We start from the raw sequence: 26028 nt of genomic DNA, 5'->3' as shown, positions 1-26028 counted from the left end.
CTTGGCCTGTACCTTGTAAAGGCTGCTAGACTAGCCTGTTTGGTTGTTTGAAGTGCCACTCTCTGACTGACATGTGTGATGCACGTTACAGGGGATGGATACTTCTTCCTTTAAACTTTTGACATTGTCATATAACCTCCATATCCGTTACAGTTTTGTTACAGATCGATATTGTGGGGCTAAGTCTCTTAGAGCAAGGGGGCATTTTAAGTGTTCAGGAGGGGTAGCACTTACATTTTATGTTCAGCTGTTGGTTTCCCAATAAAGCACATTGAGTGAAATTAATTAAAACTGCTTTCTCTCTCTCTATCTCTCTCTCTCTCACACACACACACAACAAAATAGTTAAGTACTACCAAAGGTAGCAAGAAAAAACACAAGGTGTAAAAGACATATTTTTATTTATCCAGTAATTCAAGATTCAAGCAAGTCACTGATAAATATCTGACATTTTTACAGTAGAATATTATTTCCTCTCATTTTATATTTACATGTACAGTACCAGTCAAAGGTTTGGACACACCATTTCATTCAAGTGTATTTCTTTAGTTTCACTAGTTTCCACAATAGAAGAATAATAGAATAGTAGAATAATAGTAAAGACACAAACCTATGAAATAACACAGAATCTTGTAGAAATAAGAAAAAGTGTTAAACAGATCAAAATACAGCTCATATTGTAGATTCTTAAAAATAGCCACCCTTTGCCTTGATTACAGCTTTTCCCAGTCTTTGCATTCTCTCAACCAGCTCCATGAGACACCTGGAATATCTTTCAATCAACCAGGGTGTCTTGTTAAAAGTTAATTTGTGGAATTAACAACTCAAATAGGCAAAGAGAAACAACAGTCCATTAAGGATTGCGACAGGAAAGGAAGACCCAGAGTTAACTCTGCTGCAGAGGGCAAGTGAAAAAGAGTTACTAGCCAGCAATTAACTGCACCTCAGATTGCATCCCAAATAAATGCTTCACAGAGTTCAAGTAACAGACACATCTCAACATCAGGCGTTCAGAGGAGACTCCATAAATCAGGCCTTCATGGTCAAATTTGCTGCAAAGAAACAACATCTGAAGGACACCCATAATAAGAAGAGACTCGCTTGGGCCAAGAAACGAGAAATGGACATTAGACAGGTGAAAATCTGTCCTTTGGTCTGATGAGTCCATATTTCTAGGTTTCAACTGCCATCTCTTTATGAGACACAGAGTTTGCAAACTAGATCTCCACATGTGACTTTGGAAGCATGGAGCTGTGGGGGTGCTTTGCTGGTGACAACAGTGATTTGTTTAGAGTTCAAGGCACACTCAACCAGCATGGCTACCACAGCCTTTTGCATTGATACGCCGTCCCATTTGGTTAGCACTTAGTGGGAATATAATTTGACCCAAAACACCTTTGGTTGTGTAAGGGCTATTTGACCAAGAAAGTGAGTGATGAAGTGCTGCATCAGATGACCTGAACTCATCAGACAACTACCTGGTTGATAGAATGCCGAGAGTGTGCAAAGCTGTTATGAAGGCAAAGGCTGGCTACATCTAAGAATCTAAAATATAAATGTAATTTAATTTGTTTAACACCTTTCTGGGTACTATATGATTCCATATGTGTTATTTCATAATAAAAGAACTACCCTTGAATGAGTAAGTGTGTCCAAACCTTTAACCTGTACAGTATATTTATCATATTTATATTTGATGTTCATTTAACATATTTATATAGTATATTTAATATATTTTCTGTAAAAATATAACACTGGCCAAGAGCTGGATGTCAGTTTAAATGTATATGAAATAAATCTTAGCTCTGTGACAAAAATCAAGGGAAAGGGGATTTTTTTTGTTAAAAGTTTTAAAAGTTAACTAACTAGATTCTAACTTGAGATTTGTACACACCACTCGAATGTCAGACAGATGGAAGCAATTTTCCAGTTACATTTGCTTACACATATCTCAGGAAAGAAGATAGCTAAAAATGATATCTTATTTTGTGGGGTCAATATATTCCTGGTACAGGAACACATTGGCCTTGCTATACAAACTCGTCTCAATATTCAACCTTCAAATAGAGTCCAACAGCTTATTTTCTATTCCCTTTCCCTGACAGAACTGGGCGTAGAACCTTCAAAGTACACGAGAGTTGACTAGCACCTAATCTGTGGATGGGTCCCCTTTCAGTGCATAGATATACATATTAATATTAATATACAACACTGTTTTAAAATAAAACTAGAGACACTGAACAGGAGTCCAACTGCTTGGGATCTAGTGATCAACTTCACAGGGTTTAAAGGTGAAGAGTCACTGAAGGTTGAAAGTTACCTCTACAACATTGCTTTTGAAAAAACATTTATTAGTGGAATTTTTAATTATTTTGTTAGATTTTTACTACTTCCATATGGAATATAAAGGGGGAGGGTTGGTGTATGTTCCTGAACTTATACATTCAGCATGTGGTTCTGCATTGTTGCCAATGCTTGTTTGAGGCCAAAGGCTAGCAATGCAGGTTACATCCACTCATCTTTCTGGTGCATGCCTGAATGTATCCCCATTAACAATATGATATTGTGTATCCACAAAATTATTTTATTATATATTTGTTTAGTGCCAGGAGAGCACTATATCATCTTAAGAAACATGGGAGTAGCTGCAATCTGAATAGACGACACCAATCTTGGTAAAGCCGCCTTTTTTCCGCTGCCCCGAAGTTTAGGAAACCTTCGGTCCGTCACAAAAAATAGGACACACCTCGGTCTCTCATGCTGCCCTCCTCCCTTTCATAAAAGAATGCATTTTGTTAAATCATATTTTTTTTCTGTAGTAATTTTAACATAATTTTACCGAATCGGCTGGTGTGTTGGCGACGTGCAGAAGGCGTGCGTACCCATCGGCAGCTCACAACAACGTGCACGTGCCTGACTTCCCTTCCCCGTCTCCACCCCCGGCAGATTCTTTCCTGTTGGGGTCGTTTAGCTCGTCAAACAGTCCTGTCGTGATCATCTCGTCTTGCCACTGGATGGCCACGGCGCCGGTGGCGATCTCCTTGAAGAACTTCTCGTCGTTGGCGTCGAACACGATGCCCTTGATCTCGGAGAATTCGGCGATGTCGCCAGTGTCCTTGGCGTAGACCACGTTGGGCTTGGGAACCCAAGGGGGATCGATCAATCCAGCCTCCAGACGAGGGAAATTGATGGACTTGAACCACTCGTGCTTTCGGGGGTCCTCGCCTCCTCCCCTGCGGAGATAAACATTGAGACATATTCACATGAGGATCATATACTGGTGGGGGAAGACTAACTGAAGACTAACTAGCCAACTTGGCACAGTTTACTCAGCAATATTCAGTTAAACTTACACACCAAAATACTGAACTGAACTGCTTTGATCAGTTGTAGCTGACTGACAGCTTAATTGAATTTCTGAGTCGTAACAGCATGCTAGCCGGTTAGCTGTAAAGAAGGCTGGCGTTAATTACACTTACATTTCAATTAGGAGGTACCCTGAAATGAAAATTCTCTGCATTGCTTTTCTTCTTTTTCTTGTTTTTAATGACATAACAGTAGGCCAGAACCAAACCCTTTCCCCCCTCCCCAGTAATTTTACGCTGAGAAGTCGGCTAATTCAAACCCACACCACAGTAGTACATGTGGCACTGGAGGCAGCAGCTTAGACCATGGGACGACCCTCTGGATGACCCTAGGCCACTAGCAGAATGGTTCTTAACAGAGAATTATTGTTGTGTACATTCATGTTAATCTGGACAGGCTGATGCTCTTACTTGCAACCCAGGCGTTCATCGATGTTCTTCTTGAGGAACTCCTGGATGATGGTCTTGGTGGGGGCATCAAAGTTCTTGTGCTCCCACTTGGGTTCCTCAGAGCGAATACGACGCTGCACCTCCTCTTTTTCCACCTTCTGCTTTCCAGATTCGGGACCTTTGAATGGGGTGTAAGCGGCCACCATTTCGTAGATGCTGCAGCCCAGAGCCCACCAATCCACGGACGTCCTGTAGGGAACCTCATTCAGGATCTCTGGGGCCATGTATGCTCCGGTTCCAGCCTGGGGCGATGTAGGGGAGGCGGGAGAGATTATCAAGGAGAAGGAGACAAAGATGGAGAAACTGTGAGGCGAATTGATTGTACAGTATGTTTGAAATATCAGCTCTTTTGTATTAGACGCTCCACACGAAGTGGGAAACATTGTGTTAGAGGTACAGCTTTTAGCACCATTACAGAATTAAAAACAAAGTGTATGGTATTTTACTAGTACTAAACGCTTTGAAAAGCATATACATTCTGCAGGAACTTAGTTAGATGAGATAAACAACCCATACAGCATAATCCATGTATAGATACTTGTCAAGGAGCTCCAGCTCCTGGATTTTATTATGGGCACAAAGCTTGGCATTTGTTTGTGGGTTGATTCATTATGCCTTTTGCCACCAAAACTAACTTGCTGTTGGGATATTTTAGATGCTAGTGACATACAAACTTGGGTAGAAACACGGGTACATTGTCATTCATTAGGCAATTTCAGGAAAACCTTTTTCTTTATCTATCCTCTGTTCTAGGTCAGAATGGAAACACATACAATAAATTCTAACCAAGCTGGGAAATAAGTACTTCAATTACTCAGCCCCATGGCTCTCGCAATTCTCTACAAACCAAACTAAAATACTGGTGTCCCTTGAGAAGTTCAAATGACAAATACATTTGTTTATATAGATGGCAGTCACGTAGACGTTTATAGTTTTCACTCAGTGTCACTAGTTAGCATTTTACTAAAGTATTTTTGTTAATGCAGAGGCCATGCATGTTCACTTAGAACGTCTGGCCTCCCTGAGGAGCTCCATGCCTGTCTGAAGACCTCCATGATTTTATTAATCTTGTACTCACTGTCGAGAGTCATGTGTGTATCCAATCAGTCCACTACAACGCCACTGTAGAACGGTGTTACACCCACGCCTAACATTTACCTTAGCTGCACAGTATAATACACACCCACTTAACCATATCCAGGAACCCTTATTCTGACACTAAGCACAATTGTAACTTTTAGCACAAAACTAACCCCATTAAGATATTGTTTCCAAATGGGACCAGAGAAATGTTCCCAGAATGTCATATTTTCTCAGCCAGGCTAGTCAAGTATGTACACACACACATTATGCAAATAGTGGTTAAAATTATCATCAAATGCCCATCCAATGAGGCCTAACAATAGTCATGGTTAATCATAATGCAAAACCTTGGCTACAGGATAAACAAAGATCCGATTTTAATGAACAAACCATCGGAGCAAGGTGAAATCCGTTGAAAAGACATATTTATTGCTATAATTCTAACATTTTCCCCTCAGTGTTAGTAAGTTATGTACTGGAAAACCTAGAGTTTTTAGACCGCGAGAATGGTAACCTAGATAACATGGCTTTTGATATGATCAAAGCAAAATGGTGGATAGGACATTGTTTTCTGTTTTAACAGAATCGAGGTTAATTAAAATGTAGATAAAAAGAAATGACTCAAGTGACTGCCTTGGGAGATGTGTGTCGTTTGAAAATCCAAAAGGACTATGAACAAGTAGCATACAGTACACATAAACTATGTTAATTCTGCCAGCAAGTGGATAGAATAGGAAGCTAGGATTAAATATTCAACAGATCAGATCAGAAGGCGCTTCACATCAAATAGATGAAAAAAGTACTGTCTTGATACATTTTCATCAATTAAAATATAAACAATTTTCTAATGTTTTGCTACTGCAGCTGCTCTCATTGTGGTTGTTTAAATCTAGAAACATACTATTATTGTTTAAGTGCGCTACCACATCCCTACAGATTACATTTAAAACGTTTTTCACTTGTTCTGGCTAATGGCAGGTATCGAGGAGTTAAAGCATGAGTGGTCAGGTTTCTTCTAGTACACTCATCTGAAAGGAATTGCTAAATCAAGTTGAAAGCACCATGAGAACTTAGTGAAATGACATGCTGACAGAGGACCTATAATCCTTAAAGATCAACTAAAAACTACTGCTTGTGAGTCGTCAGAACAAAGCCCTGCTAACTCCTGATTTGTCCAGCGTCACAGTGAGGACAATGGACAACAGATGCAGTATACTTTGACTTCTTACTACTCTACACTATACCTTGAGTTTCTTAACACAAATATGTCATAATATTTCCTCACATTTTTGCTAAACCCGATTGAAATTAAATTAATGCACTTCTTTAATTGTTATTTTTAACCTTACAAATACAAAGCATTGATTTCTCTTTTTCTAAATATACCACTAAAACAACACGGCTGTACAGTGTACTGTACACACATTCCTTAAAACTGTTTTACCTGGCTGTTCCAGCTTGACAGATTTGTTTAATGCCTGCTAAGAGGCTTAGAGGGCCAAAGCCATCCAAGGTTTTGGTGGGTAAACCAAGGCTCCCAGGTCCACCAAGGATGAACAGAGAAGAGCACAACATAATGAGCTTATTTGGCTTCTACAGAGCTAGCATCTCATTCTTTGACACAATAACTTAGACTTGTTGCTTCTACAGAGCTAGCATCTCATTATTTGACACAGTAACTTAGACTTGTTGCTCCTACAGAGCTAGCATCTTATTCTTTGACACCATAACTTAGACTTGTTGCTTCTACAGAGCTAGCATCTTATTCTTTGACACAATAACTTAGACTTGTTGCTGATGTGCCAACACGTGACAAGTCATTTTAAAAGACAGCTAAATGTTAACAGGTTGAAAACGGTCTTAATGTTTTTTCAGGTAAACACTTGGGAAACAACACAATTATGTCAATAATATAATTAATTCTTTTGTTCTTCAAATTAAATGGTTAAATTAACCAATTGTGCTGCTGTTAAGTTACATGTTCTCTTGCAGCTGTTCATTTGGTACTGTGATTTGCAATCGTTTGTCTTCAATTTGCAGGATTGTTTCCAATGTTTCTTTTTACATTCCAGAGACCTTTGAGATTTCTAAACTAAGATCTACGGTCTCAATTTGCTACATAACACGGTGTTGTACCCAAGACTTTAGGCAATATCACAGGAGTTGAGTAACTGTACAGGATTTATCCCTTTATGATAGAGATCATGGGTTTTCAAGAGGTCACTTATGGCCAACACCAACCAAATGCTTGTTCTATTTAAGGCTAGCCATATAAGCTACCAAGGATCAAATGGGTTACATGATGGAGACAGAGACGGCTTGGACCGATCCTTAATGATCTAGTAATCCCTCCAGACTACAAAGGCTTCAGAGGGTCCAGAGAGGATGTATATGCTGATTATCAACACTAACACCGACAGGATTCCACAAAGTCAATAAAACTAACACTGACAGGACCTCACAAAAGTCAGAAACATTGTAACAGACAGGATCCACAAAAGTCACCAATATTAAAACTGATAGCATTCTGCAAAGACACCAACACTACCACCAACAGGATTTCATGAAGTCACCAACACCAGCCCCAACATAATTCCACAGTCATCAACACTAACACTGACAGGATTCCACAAAATCACCAACATTAACACCAAGAGGATTCCACAAAGTATTCAAAATTAACACTGACACGATTCCATAAATGCACCAACCCTAACACCAACAGAATTCCACAAAGACACCAACACTAACACCGACAAAATTCCACAAAGACACCAACACTAAAACTGACAGGATTCCATAAATGCACAAACACTAACACCAACAGAATTCCTCAAAGTCACCAACACTAACACCGACAGAATTCTACAATGTCACCAACATTAAAACGTAGAGAATTTCACAGTCACCAACACTAACACTGACAGAATTCCTCAAAGTCACCAACACTAACACCTACAGAATTCTACAATGTCACCAACACTAAAACGGACAGAATTTCACAGTCACCAACACTAACACTGACATAATTCCACAAAGTCACCAACACTAACACTGACAGGATTCCACAAAATCACCAACACTGACAAGACTCCATGGAGTCACGAACACTAACACTGATAAGATTGCACAAAAGTAACCAATGCTAACACAGACAGGAACTCAGAAAAGATACAATAACTGCGACCAGATTGCACAAAAGTCCCCAACACTAACACAGACAGGATTCCACAAAGTCACCAGCACTAACAAAAACAGGATTCCACAGTCACCAACACAACCACAGACAGAATTGATTCCACAAAGCCGCTAACACTAACACAGAAAAGTTTTATTCTACAAAGTCGACCACACTAACACATACAGGATTCCACAAGTCAACAATATAAACAATGACAGGATCACATTTCTAGGGAACCCAACTTTAGCCCCAACCCCCAATAGCTTATCCCTCAATAGCTTATCTTATCCATAGCTTATCCTTATCAGAGAATTTGAGATTTACAACCTGGGTATGTTGTGACCACTGCTCATGTAAAAAGTTCTTTATAAAATAAATTTGATTGATTGATAGATAGATAGGTCACTCCTATGGTCTAACCATAAACCCGGCTACCAGGTCTAACCATAAACCCGGCTACCTGCTCCCATATTCTTAATACTCAACCACTCAGTGAGCCATACCAAATGTCACTTCTGATCACATGTAATGTCTTATGTCTGACCTTTGACCTTGCTAAGTCATCAAAATGACCTTATTGAAATGGTGCATTCTACAAGCTTGCTATCACATCGCTATAATGAAGGAAACTTAAACCCCACCATCTACTTCGTAACTCAGTGCCTTTATTGTTATGACTAAAACCTACATCATCATTGTCATTGTTGTCATTGTCATCTTTCAGGGGTCATTCACCATCTCAGTGTGGACCTCAAGTTCTGAAAAAAACAACCCTGAGCAGGCTCACCTTCTGGCAGATGGTTTTTCCAGCCGGTAGCTCCACAGCGAGACCCAGATCAGATAGTCGACACTGGCCAAAGCTGTCCAGTAGCACATTCTCTGGCTTCATGTCACGGTATATGATGTCCATTTCGTGCAGGTGAATAAGGCCCGTGCAGATCTGTGCCGTGTAGTAGATGATGCGGGGCATCTCGATGCCCTTGGTCTTCTCACTGACATAATAGATGTGATATCGGAGGTCGCCACCGTTCATCAGGGTCATGACGAGGCACAGGTGGGTCTTGGTGTCATAGGCGTAGGCCAGGTTGACAAGGAACAGGCTGTTGACCTTCTCCAGGATCTGCTTCTCCAGCAGGGCCATCTTCTCGCCGTGTTTCTTCTTCAGGCGCTTCTTGCACAGCTTCTTGCAGGCGTACATCTGGCCTGTATTCTTCACCTGTACGGCGCAGACCTGGACGGACGGAGGCAATGGATAATCAAGTCTTTGTATAAGTGGCCCTCCATGCCGACCAGCTTTAAAATAGCAGCTGTGGCTCCAACAAAATGTAATTTCGTTTTTATTGACAAATCTCATCTTTTAGAACAACATTTCGAAACTTAAAAGCTAGAAATTACGCAATGAGTAGCACGGAGTGAAGAACTGATGATTAGAGAGAGAGATTAGCTCTTTGCCAGTTCAGTGATGTGCATTTTGAACTGATACACACTGTGCATGTTTGAAATTTAGGATGTTATGTTGTGCATAGTTAGTTATTTTGTGCATTGTCTTGTTGTAACAAAGGTTTTACACACATTCATTAATGGAGAGATAATATTCCTGCTACATATTACAGACATGCTGTTGTTGACTTGCAAATGCAATGGTTTATGCATGCTTACCTCTCCGAAACCTCCCTTGCCTAGAGTTCTGAACTCATAGAAGGTTTTATCAGAGATGGGCTGCTTCTCGTACTCCTTCCACTGCAGGAATTTGTCAAAGAAGAGGCTAGTTTGGTAATCCGTGAAGGGCTTGCCTTTCAGAAAGTCCAAGGTGGCCTCTTTCACCTTGATGTTCATCACTTCGTCAAAATCCTTGTCGGTCACTGCTTTACACTTCTCGGCCACATCCCCGGAGAGGTAGGTTAGGAAGTTCTTGGAGTCAGGCTTGCAGAACTTATTCATCATGTTTGCCTTCTGCTTTTCCTTGTCCGCACCTTCAGCCAGATCCCAGTCATTCAGCTCATCCAGGAATTCAGCAGCATTGATGTACTCGGGCGTAGCAGCCAGAAACTGCCGGAAGAACTTTTTGCCGATCGGCTGTCTTTCACAGAGCGACTCAAAGTTCTTATCCAAAGTTGTCCGGATGGCGGCACACTTCTCGGGCGGGGGCAACGACAGACTCCGGCGACGCTTTTTCATCTCCTTGTCATCGCCACCCTGGGCTTTCAGGTAGGCCGTGTTGGCCACCAAGTTATCCAATCCCCCCATGTCACACATCTTGACGGCTTCGCCTTGTCTCTCCCCCCCACACGACTGGGTTCTTCAGCAGTTCCTTCAAATCACTCCTCTGCGGTGGGCTTGGGAGTGTACGTTTCCGTGTTTAGTGTGCAACTTGCTCCAAAGGCAGGGCGCTAATGATCGGCTACAGAACCAGCAGTACCCAAGACACACTCGTACACCCAGTAATTACTCATTTAGAATTAAATACCTGGGAGGGATTTTGGCTTAAGGATCTTTGTGTGGTCTATTCACAGATGCTATTCACGGAAAGGGAATCGTAAGAGGGTTCTCTCTTAAGAGGCTTTGTGGCTCGCTATATTTGTCCAGGTTTTGATCTGTGCCCACTGGAGGGTCCATTGGGTTATGTTGACTAAACACTAAGGATGAGAGGATGAGCAGAAAGAAGAGAAGATCTGTCTGCACACACACAGAAACATATTCACACATGAAACACAAACTCATAGACACATTCATACACGTACAATACTCAGTAAAACATTGATAAATAACTCTGTTTTCAGTACACACCAACACTTTGATGATTGATTAATCAGTAATCTACAGTATCCAATTTAACAGTAGTTTCACTTATGTTTGGACCCCAGGCAGAAGAGCTACCGCTTGGCTGCAAGCAACGTGGATCCTAATGAATGCAAAATACACTGTGCCATGAAATCCTAGAGATCTCTGAAGCACTCTCAGCCATAGAGAGTTTACATTAGTTAATGACTGTGACAGTGAGAGTGCAATGTGTGCGTAAAAATGAGGCAAAAGGGAAAGAGAAACAAAAACCCAGCAATAATGGTCATTCACTTGTTGTATTCTTAAGTCCGATCAAAAAACAGCACCTCATGTACACATAACAGGAAGCAATAATCCATGCTGCAAAGTGACTAACAGAACCAATATATACTGAACTAATGACTGAGTGACAGCAGGTGGGTCCACAGTGCGCACTGCTGCCATCACTCTCCGGCCGGTGGTTAGTTCACTGGCAAGGTGGAACGCCGGAGAGGAAGAGGAGATGTTGTGCCACGCGGAGCAGACGTCACACGGACCACCAAACGGACCACCAAATTGCCAGATAACATGTTGGTGGATTTCATGTTAATTCCATGTCTGATTTGATATGTAACAAAATTAATCCGCAGGCATCTGGCTGAAATGTATGTTTTTACTGCTCGTTTTTGTTTTTTTTATTTTCACTGATCAAAGGTTTACTCTGGACAGATATGGTTATGTAAGAAAATGCTGAGAGTACTGGAGCACAGGCTGGACAAGAAGTAAATTTGCTTGATAGGGATCAGGAGTTCTTACGCAGTCTAGTGGAGTAAACAGCCAGGTCAGGTAAGGGAGATCTCTTGACTCTCTTCAACCTGATACCAGCAGATCCCTTCTGAGAACATACAGCTTCTGCTTACTCACACACACACGCACGCACACACACACACCAAACTCGGGGTAAAGTTTTGACTGCTACAAGGTCTGAACACTGTTTTGTAGGTATTTCATCTGGTTTTACTTGGAAAAGTAGTATGGTCAGATTGGCAGATTGGCATGTCCTCAAGATGTGAACATACATTTGGTCTATATTGGTTGACATCATACGTGACATGAATGTACATGCCATTAGTATCAGTATAGTCCACATTTAAACAGAATATCAAAATATTGTCCACTTATTAGAACTTTGAACAAGCACTTTTTTTTATATCTGACCGGTCAGAACATTGCCTTAATAGGTGAGACACAGGTTAACATTAAAACCTTTTCTGATCTGTTTAATCTAAAGGAATATTCTAAGCAGTATCCTTGGAAAGGCTAACTCTAACATCACTCCACTGAATCTAATGGCTCAGGGTTATGGTTTAGGTCAGGATTAAGTTTAAGATTTAGGGTTAGGGTTATGGTTCAGGTCAGGGTTAGGGTTAGGATTTTGGGTTGGGTTTCTGGTTCAAGTCAGGCTTAGGTTTAGGCTTTAGGGTTAGGGGTTAGGGATATGGTTAAGGTCAGGGTTAGGTTCAGGATTTAAGATTTTGGGTTAGGGTTATGTTTAAGGTTAGGTTTAGGATTTTGGGTGGGGATATAAAAATGCAGGTCTAAAATGTGTGCTGTACGGTAACTCTCAGAGCATCCCTGGCCTAACAAATGTAACCAGGCTGAAGCTAATTGGGGACAGCCAATCGTCAACTGGTACCAAAGACTCACAGTATTTGGAAATTATTGGATGATTGGATAGCTTTACTATTCAGCCAGATCAGATTATTCTCTGAATGATCCTTGCCTGCTAAGTGTCACATTCATAGTGAACCATGAGGGACAGATATTGAACTTGATTATACAAGCATTTTGCAAAACCAAACATCAAACATATCCCTTAGGTCCATAAAACAGCATCTGCAAATATCTCAACAATTCAGTTGAAAATGATTGACGGTAAATTCAAAGGGAGCATATTATCTATTAGATAAATGGCTTTGGTCAATCAAAGATGAATCATTAATGAATAAATCAAGCATGCTGTTTGTTACTTGTGAATGGTTTCAAAAGAAATATTTTTCTGATATTTAGCAAATAAATGAAATTCAATGCGTTAATGCAATTAAGATACAGAAATGTCAATGTTAGGAGTTACTCAATTTTTAAAGAATTGTGTGTTCAAGTTCAAGCGTAACTCTTCCACCATGGCATCCTGCTCAAGTATTTGGCACTTTTGGCAGGCCTGCTGCAAATCCCCAAACTGATGCTCGTACTTTGCGAACAGTTCACTCCGCCAACCAGCTCATTACCTCAACCTGACACTTTCTCCACCTCACCCTTAATGTCACGTTGACCTGGTCAGGGCCAATTGCGAAACCAGGCCAATGCTGGCTCCTGTGAATACTGTCGAGTTGCTTTGTCTTTCTCAGCTCTGTCAGCTTCTACGCTTTCACACTCGGCCCGTGTTCTTATGGGTGCAACTGGTCACTGGAAAGCCAAACACAGTTCTGACAAGATGAGACCCGTGCTCCAACACTCTGATTCAGCGCTCTGATTCCAATTGAATCAATCGATCACTCATTGATGATGTCGTTGCACATTACTTATCCACAGGTGGATTTTATTTTTAGCCTTTTGATCAGGGGCGGGTGACCGGGGAAAATTACATCATCCTGGGCCCTTACAGGCCCCATTGGTTGGCAGATACTTTAAACTGATAAACCTAAGCTAAAATGAGCTTATCCACAGTCAAAGACTTCCCAATTGCTAGCGCAGTGTTTAGGCACAGGTGGAGAGTGACTTGTCCACCGGCTAGTATTCTTTAGCTGAGATCTACAGCCCCAGGTCTCTCCAGTGTCACGTCGCTCTAAAGCCAATCACGGCTTGCCCAAGCTGAGAGAGCCTGCATCCAGGTCAAAGGTTTACGCTGCTGGACTGGACGATAAATCCCCAGTTAGAGGCCTTCCACTTTTGCAAAGAATTCAGCATTAAAGTTATATTACGGTTGATGCACAGTTTGTGGTGTTTTTTGTGGTATCATGCAACATGCTGTATGCAGCATATTTTATAACTGCTATGTTACTGATATAATGTATTTAACTACAGGACACTGGTTAATCACATCCTCCCAGAGCAAATCAACTGTTTAGGCAGACAACCGTTATCTTTGGCTCCCGGGGTCCGCCATTTTTAGTGTCACATCTTTAGGGAGGGGTCAGAAAGCACGAGGTACGTGGTCGCAACAGCCACTGAGACTCCCTCAGCAGGTCATAACAAGAGAATGTCATTCAGACCCCTGGAGAAGCACTGATGCGCAGTGGGGCCCCCAGCTGTAGCGTGCGTTCAGAACTTCCCTCTGGCTGGCCTGGAGTCGGTCGGCCCCCAGTGCACCTGCTGCTGCAGCACGGCTTTGAACGCAGCCCACTGCTCTTTCAGCATAAACTCCCTCCTTTATCTTTGAATGCAGCTCACTGCTCTTTCAGCATAAACTTCCTCCTTTATCTTTGAACGCAGCCCACTGCTCTTTCAGCATAAACTCCCTCCTTTATCTTTGAACGCAGCCCACTGCTCTTTCAGCATAAACTCCCTCCTTTATCTTTGAATGCAGCTCACTGCTCTTTTAGCATAAACTCCCTCCTTCATCTTTGAACACAACCCACTGCTCTTTCAGCATAAACTCCCTCCTTTATCTTTGAACGCAGCCCACTGCTCTTCCAGCATGAACTCCCTCCTTTATTTTTGAACGCAGCCCACTGCTCTTCCAGCATAAACTCCCTCCTTTATCTTTGAACGCAGCCCACTGCTCTTCCAGCATAAACTCCCTCCTTTATCTTTGAACGCAGCCCACTGCTCTTCCAGCATAAACTCCCTCCTTTATCTTTGAACGCAGCCCACTGCTCTTCCAGCATAAACTCCCTCCTTTATCTTTGAACGCAGCCCACTGCTCTTCCAGCATGAACTCCCTCCTTTATCTTTGAAGGGTGGCAGAGCTCAAAGTGACTGATGGGTTTGAAAAAGACACGTGGCACCAAGTTGTTAAGACAGGACAGACACATGGATGGACAGTACTTCTGTTATGTGTATTAGAGGCACGCATTTCAACTGCGTTGAGTCCACGTTTTAGTACAAGGCCCTTGTTATACATGCCCCGCTCAATGCTTTTGTGGGGAAATGATCTCTCTTTGTCCCTCTCCCTCTTTGCTCTCTAAGGTACGCTTAGTGCTGATCTGTCATCTCAGCTGACCTAATCTTGCTTGCTGATTGGAGGGGATTAGTTGAAGGTAGGAATCAGACCACCAATCCTCCATCTGCTTCTTGGCCTGGAGTGTCCTTCAGTACCACCCAATCCCCCCCCCCCCCCTGCACCCCCAGGCCGCACCCCCAGTATTTCCCCAAGGGATCCCTAGGCCCTACATTCTATGCACTCGTGGAGATATGTGAGTGTTTGACGTGTGCATGCGATGTGGAGATGCCTGCAGCTTGCCCAATGAGCGGGCTAGCAGTAAGACTCACCATTTCACTTACACCCATCCAATTCTGTTAAAGTGAACACTGTGGCTAACCATTCAACGGGTACCAGTTCTGCCGTGCTGGGAGTGTGTGCCCCCTGGTGGCAGGTTTGGAGAGATGCTCATAAGATTAAATCAATGAAATATCTCCCTCTCTCGCACAGCGTATTATTTGATGTGTTAGTACTGTCCGGGCTTATTTGAGTTTGTACCACAGTTCCAGGTTCATTGGTAGCACAGCTTCCAGGGCTGAATGTTGTCTTATATAACAGAACTGCTGTTGGCGAGTGTGAAATGGCCCACCGGCCAGCCCTAGTGTAGATGAGGACAATTGATTGCAGATGGAAGCCGATTACTGTATCTGGACTTGTGATCTGCAAGGTGGCTGGTTATTACCTCAGCAAGTTTGCAACTGCAATTCTAAGAGGGGTTCACTTAGCCAATAAGGTATTCTTGTACTGTTTTAGTTTCAAATATTTTTCAGTTGTTTTAGAAAAGAAAATCCCTTGGATATTGTGTTACTGTGTCTATAAATGGCATTGGTTGAGATAACAGTTATTTCTGATATTTTCAAAAAACACAGATAACCTTAACCCCAATGTTACACCAATCATTTTAGAAAGGAAAGAGAACAACAAAGATGTAAAATTGTCTGGCCTACAATGCAGCTATTTTACTTGCAAATGTAACTAAATATTTTATTGAGTGACTTGGATTTTGTATTTTTATATTCTAGCTTAAACAGATTAAACAATTTTGCAATTATTGCACTCCATTGCTTTGTAAGTGCCTATGTCTTTCCAGAGCAAATGTGGTCCTTGAAAATAAAAATTCAGCACAGTGCCGAGCTACAATGGATGAGAAAAAACGTAAACCATGTTTTACCAGTAATCTGGGTCACCGCCAAATTGACAACATAGTTGGAGTAATTGGACATTGCTTCTGTCGGACTGAGTCGGGTTGCAGGTTGTTCCATCATCTGTGCCTACAGTAACCACTACAGTTGTGACCGCTAGCACTCTGCTTCCCGTAACAGTTACCTACCACAACCGTTGTCCAATTTCCAATAGTATTTTCTGCCACCCACACCATGTGTTTAGTTATCGACTCCCTCCTGATCCCTGGACCAGTTGAATGAACACCTGCCATTTAGGTACAGCAACTTTAGCATATTAAGCAAAAGGTCGAACAAGTATGACGACAAGAGGTAAAACGGTTTTCATTTTATTTTCTGCAAACGTGGGGTCCCTGGAACACACCACCAAGCAATGTAGGCCTGCTTGAGCTGCACAGCGCCTTTCTACAGCACACCAACAGCAGATACAGACACATAACTGTCCACTGCTAGTCTGTCTACCCGTCTGATGGCCGTTGATGAGACAAAACACTCTTCCAACGCACACTTTTACTCAGCAGCTGTACAAATGAAAGGAGAAACACGCACAAAAACTCTGCGATGCAGAAACATTAAACAGTAATCCTTTTTGTCAAAAAACCCCCAAAAAACTCTGGTTTGCAGACCCCAACGGGCTGTGGGGACAAAACAAAATGTATTTCAGTGAGCTCCCTGAATAAGAGCTCCAGTCCCCTCTGCCACACCCTGAGTCCCCCTGTGCTCGCCTTGCCCGGAGTGCAGCTGGGAACCTGGCTCTATCCCAGCAGTGGTGCTCTCTGGGTCCTCACTACCCTGCACTACGATGTGGCTCTCCGGCTCCACACAGATTTGCTTGTGGCTCCTCTGCCTCATGCGGCTGATCTGTTTCTGCAGCTGCAGCCTGCTGGTGAAGAAGACGCTCCTCCAGCCCACCTCCAGGGCCAGCGCCTCCACCTCGGCCGACACAGATTTGAAGTGACCCCGCACCACCTGCTCCCAGAGCTCCTCGGAACCACACAGCTAACCGAAGCACAGAGAACACTGGTTACAGGCCGAGGGCAGGATCAGTGGTGATCATTCACACAACTAACTAGTGTGAACGCGCACAAAAGCAAAGATTTACACAATCACACACTGAAAATGAACCAGACGAATAAAATACATATCAATGAAAACATTAACAAAAGTCTGAACGTGCAGTGTGGTATTCCCTTAAATATAAGCTCCCCATATCTGGACACCATATTTTATAATTGTTTAACTCAGTCTGCTTTGAGAACTGCATCCCCTATCCACCAAAAAACAGGTTGTCTACTGAATGCTGAGAATCTTGCCTTTCCAATGGTGCATTCCAATCTTGGGGGTGACTTACTCCCATGGATTCCCATGAATTGTACGTTTTGCCATTGCTTTTAACCTGTTAAATAATTAAATACAACACATGTGTGTAACCTTGAGCCATATCCAAGGTTATACGGTTTTCTTTCGGATAATGGGGGAGGGGCTTAGCTGGCTTGCTCGCAACGGTTAACCGGCAGTCAGTGAAGTTCAGTCGTGTTGGTAGGTTGCCATGGCATCCGAGGGAGACTGCACTTAGTGCAACTACATTGGGTACAATTTCACCGAAGGCAACACCGGGCTAGGCCAAAGACACACGCACGGCGTCTCACGCGGACCAAGTGGGGCCCATTCACCTTCCGGAACCTTTGGGACGTGCATCCGAGCGAAGCCACATCCTCCAGGTCCAGGTGGGCCAGGATGCGTAGCAACAGGGGGTCGGGCAGGCGATCCAGGTAGTCATAGTGGCCCTGACACAGCGCACGGCTGTACTGGAGGATCCGTGGGCCGAACACCACACTCAGCTGACCTGGGAAAGCAATTGGCAGACGGCTGGAGTAAACAGGGCCAACTGAATTATGTTACGGCTTTGCGGACCATTATAGACCATATCTGACCTAGTCAGTGAGCTGTGGCTATTTCTGAAGTGCTCTGGAAATACATCTGAATAAAGCTAAAGCACATGACTAGACAAAGGGGTTATTTGAGGGAACTGGAACTGTGAATTGTGGGTACATTGTAACGGGAAAAATATTGAGTCATACAGTGCAAGGTAAATTGTGGATAACTAGCCTTGAATAGCCTTAAAAGTCACCTAGAATGCAAAACGTGTTCCCATAATTTTTTCCCAATTATTAATCCCCCCCCACCGCTCCAAAAATTGCCTTTCTGACCCTCTGTGAACCAAGGCCATGTTGGCACTGCCTGATTTAGCCGACCATGTGAGCAATGCCTGACTTAGCTAACCTTAATTAAGACACCTTAATTAGGTGCTGATCGGGTTAAAAATCAATGCAATTATTTTTAGCTAGTTAATTCTCTACTCGAGGGCAAACCCTTATTTCTGGCATCCATGGCGATCAGGTGGGCTAAGGGCTACGACGGGAAAAGTTACTCTGGAGCCGGCTGTCGTCCAAGAAGTCCTCATGAGATTCCCTCAATTCTCCTGGTTTTGTGTTCCGACCATCACTTCTCAAAGAAATCTTCCACCACCTCCAAATAACCTGAAACATACACATAAAGCCTATGACTATTGCGAAACTTGTGTTATTGCAGTATTGTATAGACACAACACGTAAGCTTGCCAGCTAGGCTGAATTAAAATGTTGGCGCTGCGTCATTTTGATAAGTATTTGTTGCCATCTTTTACAGTATTGTGATGTGTATACTCACTGGTGTCTAAACATTTTATATTTTATTTTTATTAATTTATCCTTTATTTAGACAGGGAAATCAAGTGAATTAATAAATATCTGTAAAACTTGATGTTATATGGTCCCTCACTCTGAATTTAGTCTATTGCCCAAACATGCCAAATTCATTGTTTTGTTTTTCAAATCTGTAAAATTAACAATTAAAAAATTAAAAAGAATATCAGTAGAGCTTCCTCAACGTTCCCACAGCATTATAATGGCTCGACCCATTAAACCCATTATTGGCTGACATCCCCACACATCCAGACACAAACACCTGTTCTGTGTGTACGTGGAGGGATTCATTTAACATTTAATAAGAATAATGTTAAAGGAGACAGTCGCTCTTTATTTTACACCTTGATGTTATGGATCCTTGATCTGAAAGTAGTATATGGGTCAAGAGAAACTGTAATCCATGGTTCAGTATGCCTTAAACAGCCATTACACAATAGACTCACAATAATAATGAGAAACCTCTGCTTTTGTCTAGAAGTCGGTATTGCAGTTTCCGTTTTACTTACTAATACTCATCCGCATTAGTAAACACCTAAACTCACAACAAGATGAGTGATGCTGTTGTACGGGAAAAAAAAGAAATATAATGTACGTGACTCATTTAAGTTCCAAGGTACAAGTGGGGCATCATTTTAATCAAGAGAATGTCCTCTTTTTAATAAAATATGGCTTGCGCCATTCAATGACTTCAAACGATAGACTAGAAATAGTCAGAAAAGGCAATTTTTTTATATACTTCCACATAACGCAGGTTTTAGCGCAATTAATACCATATAGAACCAGATGTTTACTTCCTATGCCAGTTGTTATTTTTCAGTTTCGTTGTGAAATGAGGTTACAGTAGTAAAATAAAAGAGGAGACCTGTTTTGGTTTGAGGCTATGGAATTTTAAGCCTCATTCAGGTTAGAAGAGGCTGAACGAAGGTTCGTTTCAATTCACTTGCTATGGGGACGCGCCAGGGTTCCAGCTCAGCCAGCATTCTTTTGCCGTTTTTGAGGCTTGGGTGAATTTTTATGCGTTCTACTGTCCTGCCTAATACTACACTAAAAAGGAACACGTCACTAACTAGCTTAGCCGATAGCCGGCCGGCACACCAAAGTAAACTACTTACCCTCGAAGTTGTGCAGATAACTTGATACGTAGAGTTTGAATCGATGGACATTCGATGGCCCCTCCAAGAACTGCCACCTTAACGTGGTGGAGGGGTTTGAGTACCCGAGTGACCCTAGGAGCTATGTTGTCTGGGGCTATATGCCCCTGGTAGGGTCTCCCAAGGCAAACAGGTCTTAGGCGACGGGTCAGACTAAGAGCGGTTCAAAACCCCTTAATGAAGAATTCAATTTTGAGTACCGTGACGTCGCCCGGTATGGCGCAGCCGGGGCCCCACCCCGGAGCCAGGCCCGGGGTTGGGGCTCGAATGCGAGCGCCTGGTGGCCGGGCCTTCCCCCATGGGGCCCGGCCGGGCTCAGCCCGAACGGGTGACGTGGGGCCGCCCTCCCGTGGGCTCACCACCCACAGGAGGGACCATAAGGGGCCGGTGCAAAGAGGATCGGGCGGCAGTCGAAGGCAGGGGCCTAGACAACCCGATCTCTGGACACGGAAACTGGCTCTAGGGACGTGGAATGTCACCTCGCTGGCGGGGAAGGAGCCTGAGTTAGTGCGTGAGGTTGAGAGGTTCCGATTAGAGGTAGTCGGGATCACCTCTACGCACGGCTTGGGCTCTGGAACCACACTCCTTGAGATAGGATAGGATGGAGTTTACCCCAGTGAACGAGAGGGTCGTTTCCCTGCGCCTACGGGTCGGGGATAGGTCTCTCACTGTTGTTTGTGCCTACGGGCCGAACGGCAGTGCAGAGTACCCGACCTTCTTGGAGTCTCTGGGAGGGGTGCTGGAAAGTGCTCCGACTGGGGACTCTATTGTTCTACTGGGGGACTTCAACGCCCACGTGGGCAACGACAGTGACACCTGGAGGGGCGTGATTGGGAGGAACGGCCCCCCTGATCTGAACCCGAGTGGTGTTCAGTTATTGGACTTCTGTGCTAGTCACAGTTTGTCCATAACGAACACCATGTTCAAACATAAGGGTGTCCATCAGTGCACGTGGCACCAGGACACCCTAGGCCGCAGGTCGATGATCGACTTCGTTGTCGTCTCATCTGACCTGCGGCCGTATGTCTTGGACACTCGGGTGAAGAGAGGGGCGGAGCTGTCAACTGATCACCACCTGGTGGTGAGTTGGATCCGATGGCGGGGGAGGAAGCTGGACAGACTCGGCAGGCCCAAGCGTACTGTAAGGGTCTGCTGGGAACGTCTGGCCGAGTCTCCTGTCAGAGAGATCTTTAACTCCCACCTCCGGCAGAGCTTCGACTGGATCCCGAGGGAGGCTGGAGATATTGAGTCCGAGTGGACCATGTTCTCCACCGCCATTGTCGAAGCGGCCGCTCGGAGCTGTGGCCGTAAGGTCTCCGGTGCCTGTCGAGGCGGCAATCCCCGAACCCGGTGGTGGACACCGGAAGTAAGGGATGCCGTCAAGCTGAAGAAGGAGTCCTATCAGGCCTGGTTGGCTTGTGGGACTCCTGAGGCAGCTGACGGGTACCGACAGGCCAAGCGGGCTGCAGCCCGGGTGGTTGTGGAGGCAAAAACTCGGGCCTGGGAGGAGTTCGGTGAGGCCATGGAGAAGGACTTTCGGCTGGCCTCGAAGAGATTCTGGCAAACCATCCGGCGCCTCAGGAGAGGGAAACAGTGCCCTACCAACGCTGTTTACAGTAGAGGTGGGCAGCTGTTGACCTCAACTGAGGATGTCGTCGGGCGGTGGAAGGAGTACTTCGAGGATCTCCTCAATCCCGCTGACATGTCTTCCATTGAGGAAGCAGAGGATGAGGGCTCAGAGGTGAACTCGTCCATCACCCGGGCTGAAGTCACAGAGGTGGTCAAGAAACTCCTCGGTGGCAAGGCACCGGGGGTGGATGAGATCCGCCCTGAGTACCTCAAGTCTCTGGATGTTGTGGGGCTGTCTTGGTTGACACGCCTGTGCAACATCGCGTGGCGGTCGGGGACAGTGCCTCTGGGATGGCAGACCGGGGTGGTGGTCCCTCTTTTTAAGAAGGGGGACCGGAGGGTGTGTTCCAACTACAGGGGGATCACACTTCTCAGCCTGCCCGGGAAAGTCTATGCCAGGGTTCTGGAGAGGAGAATACGGCCGATAGTAGAACCTCGGATTCAGGAGGAACAGTGTGGTTTTCGTCCGGGCCGTGGAACACTGGACCAGCTCTATACCCTCTACGGGGTGTTGGAGGGTTCATGGGAGTTTGCCCAACCAATCCACATGTGTTTTGTGGATTTGGAGAAGGCATTCGACTGTGTCCCTCGCGGCATCTTGTGGAGGGTGCTTGGGGAATATGGGGTCCTGGGTCCTTTGCTAAGGGCTGTCAGGTCCCTATACAACCGAAGCAGGAGCTTGGTCCGCATTGCCGGCAGTAAGTCAGACTTGTTCCCAGTGCATGTTGGACTCCGGCAGGGCTGCCCTTTGTCACCGGTTCTGTTTGTAATTTTTATGGACAGAATTTCTAGGCGCAGCCAGGGGCCGGAGGGTGTCAGGTTTGGGGACCACACGATTTCGTCTCTGCTCTTTGCAGATGATGTTGTCGTGTTGGCCCCTTCTAACCAGGACCTTCAGCATGCACTGGGACGGTTTGCAGCCGAGTGTGAAGCGGTGGGGATGAAAATCAGTACCTCCAAATCCGAGGCCATGGTCCTCAGTCGGAAAAGGGTGGCTTGCCCACTTCAGGTTGGTGGAGAGTGCCTGCCTCAAGTGGAGGAGTTTAAGTATCTAGGGGTCTTGTTCACGAGTGAGGGAAGGATGGAACGGGAGATTGACAGACGGATCGGTGCAGCTTCTGCAGTAATGCAGTCGATGTATCGGTCTGTCGTGGTGAAGAAAGAGCTGAGCCGCAAGGCGAAGCTCTCGATTTACCAGTCAATCTACGTTCCTACTCTCACCTATGGTCATGAGCTTTGGGTCATGACCGAAAGGACAAGATCCCGGATACAGGCGGCCGAAATGAGTTTTCTCCGCAGGGTGGCTGGGCGATCCCTTAGAGATAGGGTGAGAAGCTCGGTCACCCGGGTGGAGCTCAGAGTAGAGCCACTGCTCCTCCACATCGAGAGGGGTCAGCTGAGGTGGCTTGGGCATCTTTTTCGGATGCCTCCGGAACGCCTTCCTGGGAAGGTGTTCCGGTCCCGTCCCACCGGGAGGAGACCCCGGGGAAGACCTAGGACACGCTGGAGGGACTATGTCTCCCGGCTGGCCTGGGAACGCCTCGGTGTCCCCCCGGAAGAGCTAGAGGAAGTGTCTGGGGAGAGGGAAGTCTGGGCATCCCTGCTTAGACTGCTGCCCCCGCGACCCGGCCCCGGATAAGCGGAAGACGATGGATGGATGGATGGATGGACATTCGATGGACATCACTAATGCTTATTTTAGGCAGGTCTTGGAGACATCTACTAAAAACTGACATTTTGGGTGACGCGGGTGATCGCCTTAAGTAAACCGGAAAATGATATGCCGACATCTGGCTAAAGCGGAAGTTCGTCCATACGCTTGTGCACAGAGCCTATAGCAGGCTATGGCTAGCTAAAAATAAATAAAAGCAGCCTAATGGCCTGGGTGTTACTTTTATGAAATTAATGAATCACCTTTCATTAACTTTAAATTAAAGATGGGGGGTTGAAATAAGATATTTAAATAAGTGCACACACCAACATAACTTTCATTGACTGTTATATATTGGCTATGGTTAGTCAACTGAAGTTCATAATGACTTTAAACACATCGACTTTTGTGTATGTTTGTGGATAAGTATACGAGAGCATTATCTTTTTTAGTAAATGAATTCCCAAATATTGCATACATAAGGTGTTGTATGTAAAGAAAAACAAATAGCCTACAAAGTAATTAGGGAGAAAACACTAGTTTCTACCTCAGGACAATACAGTAACTACACATATGTATCTTACTATATATATATATATCTTACTCTTTATATTTCCAGACTGTGGTCTTCACGGGCCTATTGTATAGAGATTCTGCCTAGCTATGTATATTTTCCCTTTGGGTCCATGGTTGGTCGAATTCAGTTTAGCTGTTTTTTTCACACTTGGAGTCAAACTGTCAATTTAATGTCGATGTATGGTGAGCTGCACTGCTTCAGCTTTGTTCCTAAATCTATAAATTCGTGTCTTAGTACTGTTTGACTACGAAATCCACTTACTACATTATATTTCCGTGTCTGCCACTGATAAGTATTCAAGTGCTAGATAGCATGGCTACAGTAGCTGTGCAACAAATTATCTTAAATAGGGTGACCACATTTTCAACCCCCCAAACCGGGCCCCTTGTGTAACCACACGTTGATGCACGCGCACATTGGCGCTTATGCACGCGCACATAGGCGCTTATGCACGCGCACATAGGCGCTTATGCACGCGCATGTTGGTAATCACGAGTGCTTGTGCTTGGTGGAGCGGGGAGACGCTTTAAACTAGATGAGAATTGTTGCTTTCTTTATTTGGCTCCGACTCGTATGTGGAAACATTACAGTATTATTATTAGCCTATTATTAGTAATTAATTTTTTTGTGGTGAAAACCGGGACAATTTGGCAGTGAATGTCGCAAACCAGGACATTTTAGTGTTTTACAGAATTTTGTCGGGACCCGGGACTCCCAGATTGAAACTGGGACAATCCCGGGAAAACCGGGACGTCTGGTCACCTTACGTTAATAGAGAATGGCAGAGCAACGCTGCTCTTAGGCTAGCTAAGTATAATATACTTAATTCTTAACATTTTGGAGAGCACGTAACACGAAAATACTCACATCTGTCTTGGTGATAGAAAACTGGAAGAAGTCTTTATTGGGAGCAGGGCCTTGTCCACTGATTTCAAATAAACTTTTCCCCAGCAAACTCGCCATTTTGGACGACGCTCTTGTTGGGTTGCCACGGCAACAAAACCGCGTTTGAACCGGTGAGGTTTTACAGCGCGATAGCAAAACGGCCACTTCCTCGTTTTAATGTAAATTTTTACAGCTTTGTATATGTCCTCAGTGCCTTCTTGGTGGCTTTAAGGCAATTTCTAAGAACATTTGTGTACATTTTAACCTCAACAACATTCTAATACAATAATACGAGCTAAAAAAATTAAATAAAAACTCAATAGCAAGCTAGTTAAAAATCTTTAATATATTTATACATATATATATTTATATATGTACACATTGACTTACATATTCCTGTAATGGCGAGTAACACATGATTAAATTCATTAGAAGGGATTTGGGGTGCACAAGTTAACCGTGTCTCCAAACAGAAACCAACTTTGGGTGATTTTACACACCTGCAGGCTCAGTTCCATGAGCAGGGCTCACAGAGTGGGTATAGATACATCATCTATTCTGCTTACTCGCCTTACCTTCCATTGTTCTGTAGCAGACACCCGCTTGTCACCCAAACTACTTGTGCTTAAGTCTGGGACCTAATGTTTTGTAGTTGCTGCTGGTATTTGTTTCTCCTTCCCAGACAGCCTCTTACCTATCTAACGTTAGTGGGTGTTAGGGAAGATGAGTTCTTACGCTTGGACGTAGAAAAAAGTTTAAAAAGGGGGTGTAGGGGGTGGGTTGTATTCAAGATCAATAAACTGTTTTGAATAACATTGATCATAACATTAGGCTGCTGCTACGACTTAGAATAAACCTGGCGGTGTTTCGAATTCAACAAGAACAGGGCCAACTGTCTTGAAGATTGCTGCGGACAGAAATGGCACTGAAAGGGTTGACATAATTCCTGTCAAAAAACGTGTTTGTTCTACACAGTACATTTCTAAATGTTTCACAATGCTGTGCCCTGCTAAAAGCACACCAGGTAGCACCCTGGGGCCTGTAATAGTTTTATTACGCTCTAAATAAAAGTCCCTTTCCCGAATAACCTAACTAGGCAGAGTCATTGTGCCTATCGAGACGCTACGCAATACATCGTTTCTTTTACACAAGACCAAATGACATGGA

General features: G+C 44.1%; 2 protein-coding genes across 3 annotated transcripts; both read right to left on the bottom strand.

The window, feature by feature from the left end:
• Positions 1-1648: 1648 nt before the first annotated feature.
• grk7a (G protein-coupled receptor kinase 7a) lies at positions 1649-10530 on the bottom strand. 2 transcript variants are annotated; one of them, XM_010895325.2, is made up of 5 exons: positions 9739-10530; positions 8867-9310; positions 3777-4057; positions 2883-3233; positions 1649-2772 (listed from the first exon to the last, which is right to left on the bottom strand). In XM_010895325.2, the coding sequence occupies exons 1-4, from the start codon at positions 10333-10335 to the stop codon at positions 2894-2896; spliced, it is 1662 nt and encodes a 553-aa protein (XP_010893627.2). In that variant the 5' UTR covers positions 10336-10530; the 3' UTR covers positions 1649-2772; positions 2883-2893. The 2 variants fall into 2 exon arrangements, with proteins under 2 accessions (XP_010893627.2, XP_010893626.2); XM_010895324.2 differs by having other exon boundaries at positions 1649-3233.
• Positions 10531-16551: 6021 nt separating this feature from the next.
• fbxo36b (F-box protein 36b) lies at positions 16552-26019 on the bottom strand. The gene is made up of 4 exons (XM_010895323.5): positions 24844-26019; positions 18653-18761; positions 17895-18067; positions 16552-17220 (listed from the first exon to the last, which is right to left on the bottom strand). The coding sequence occupies exons 1-4, from the start codon at positions 24937-24939 to the stop codon at positions 16882-16884; spliced, it is 717 nt and encodes a 238-aa protein (XP_010893625.2). The 5' UTR covers positions 24940-26019; the 3' UTR covers positions 16552-16881.
• Between the last annotated feature and the right edge of the window lie 9 nt (positions 26020-26028).

The sequence above is a fragment of the Esox lucius genome, chromosome 3 (genome assembly GCF_011004845.1).
Source record: "Esox lucius isolate fEsoLuc1 chromosome 3, fEsoLuc1.pri, whole genome shotgun sequence".
NCBI classification, from domain to species: domain Eukaryota; kingdom Metazoa; phylum Chordata; class Actinopteri; order Esociformes; family Esocidae; genus Esox; species Esox lucius.
This window is presented reverse-complemented; position numbering and strand designations above follow the sequence as displayed.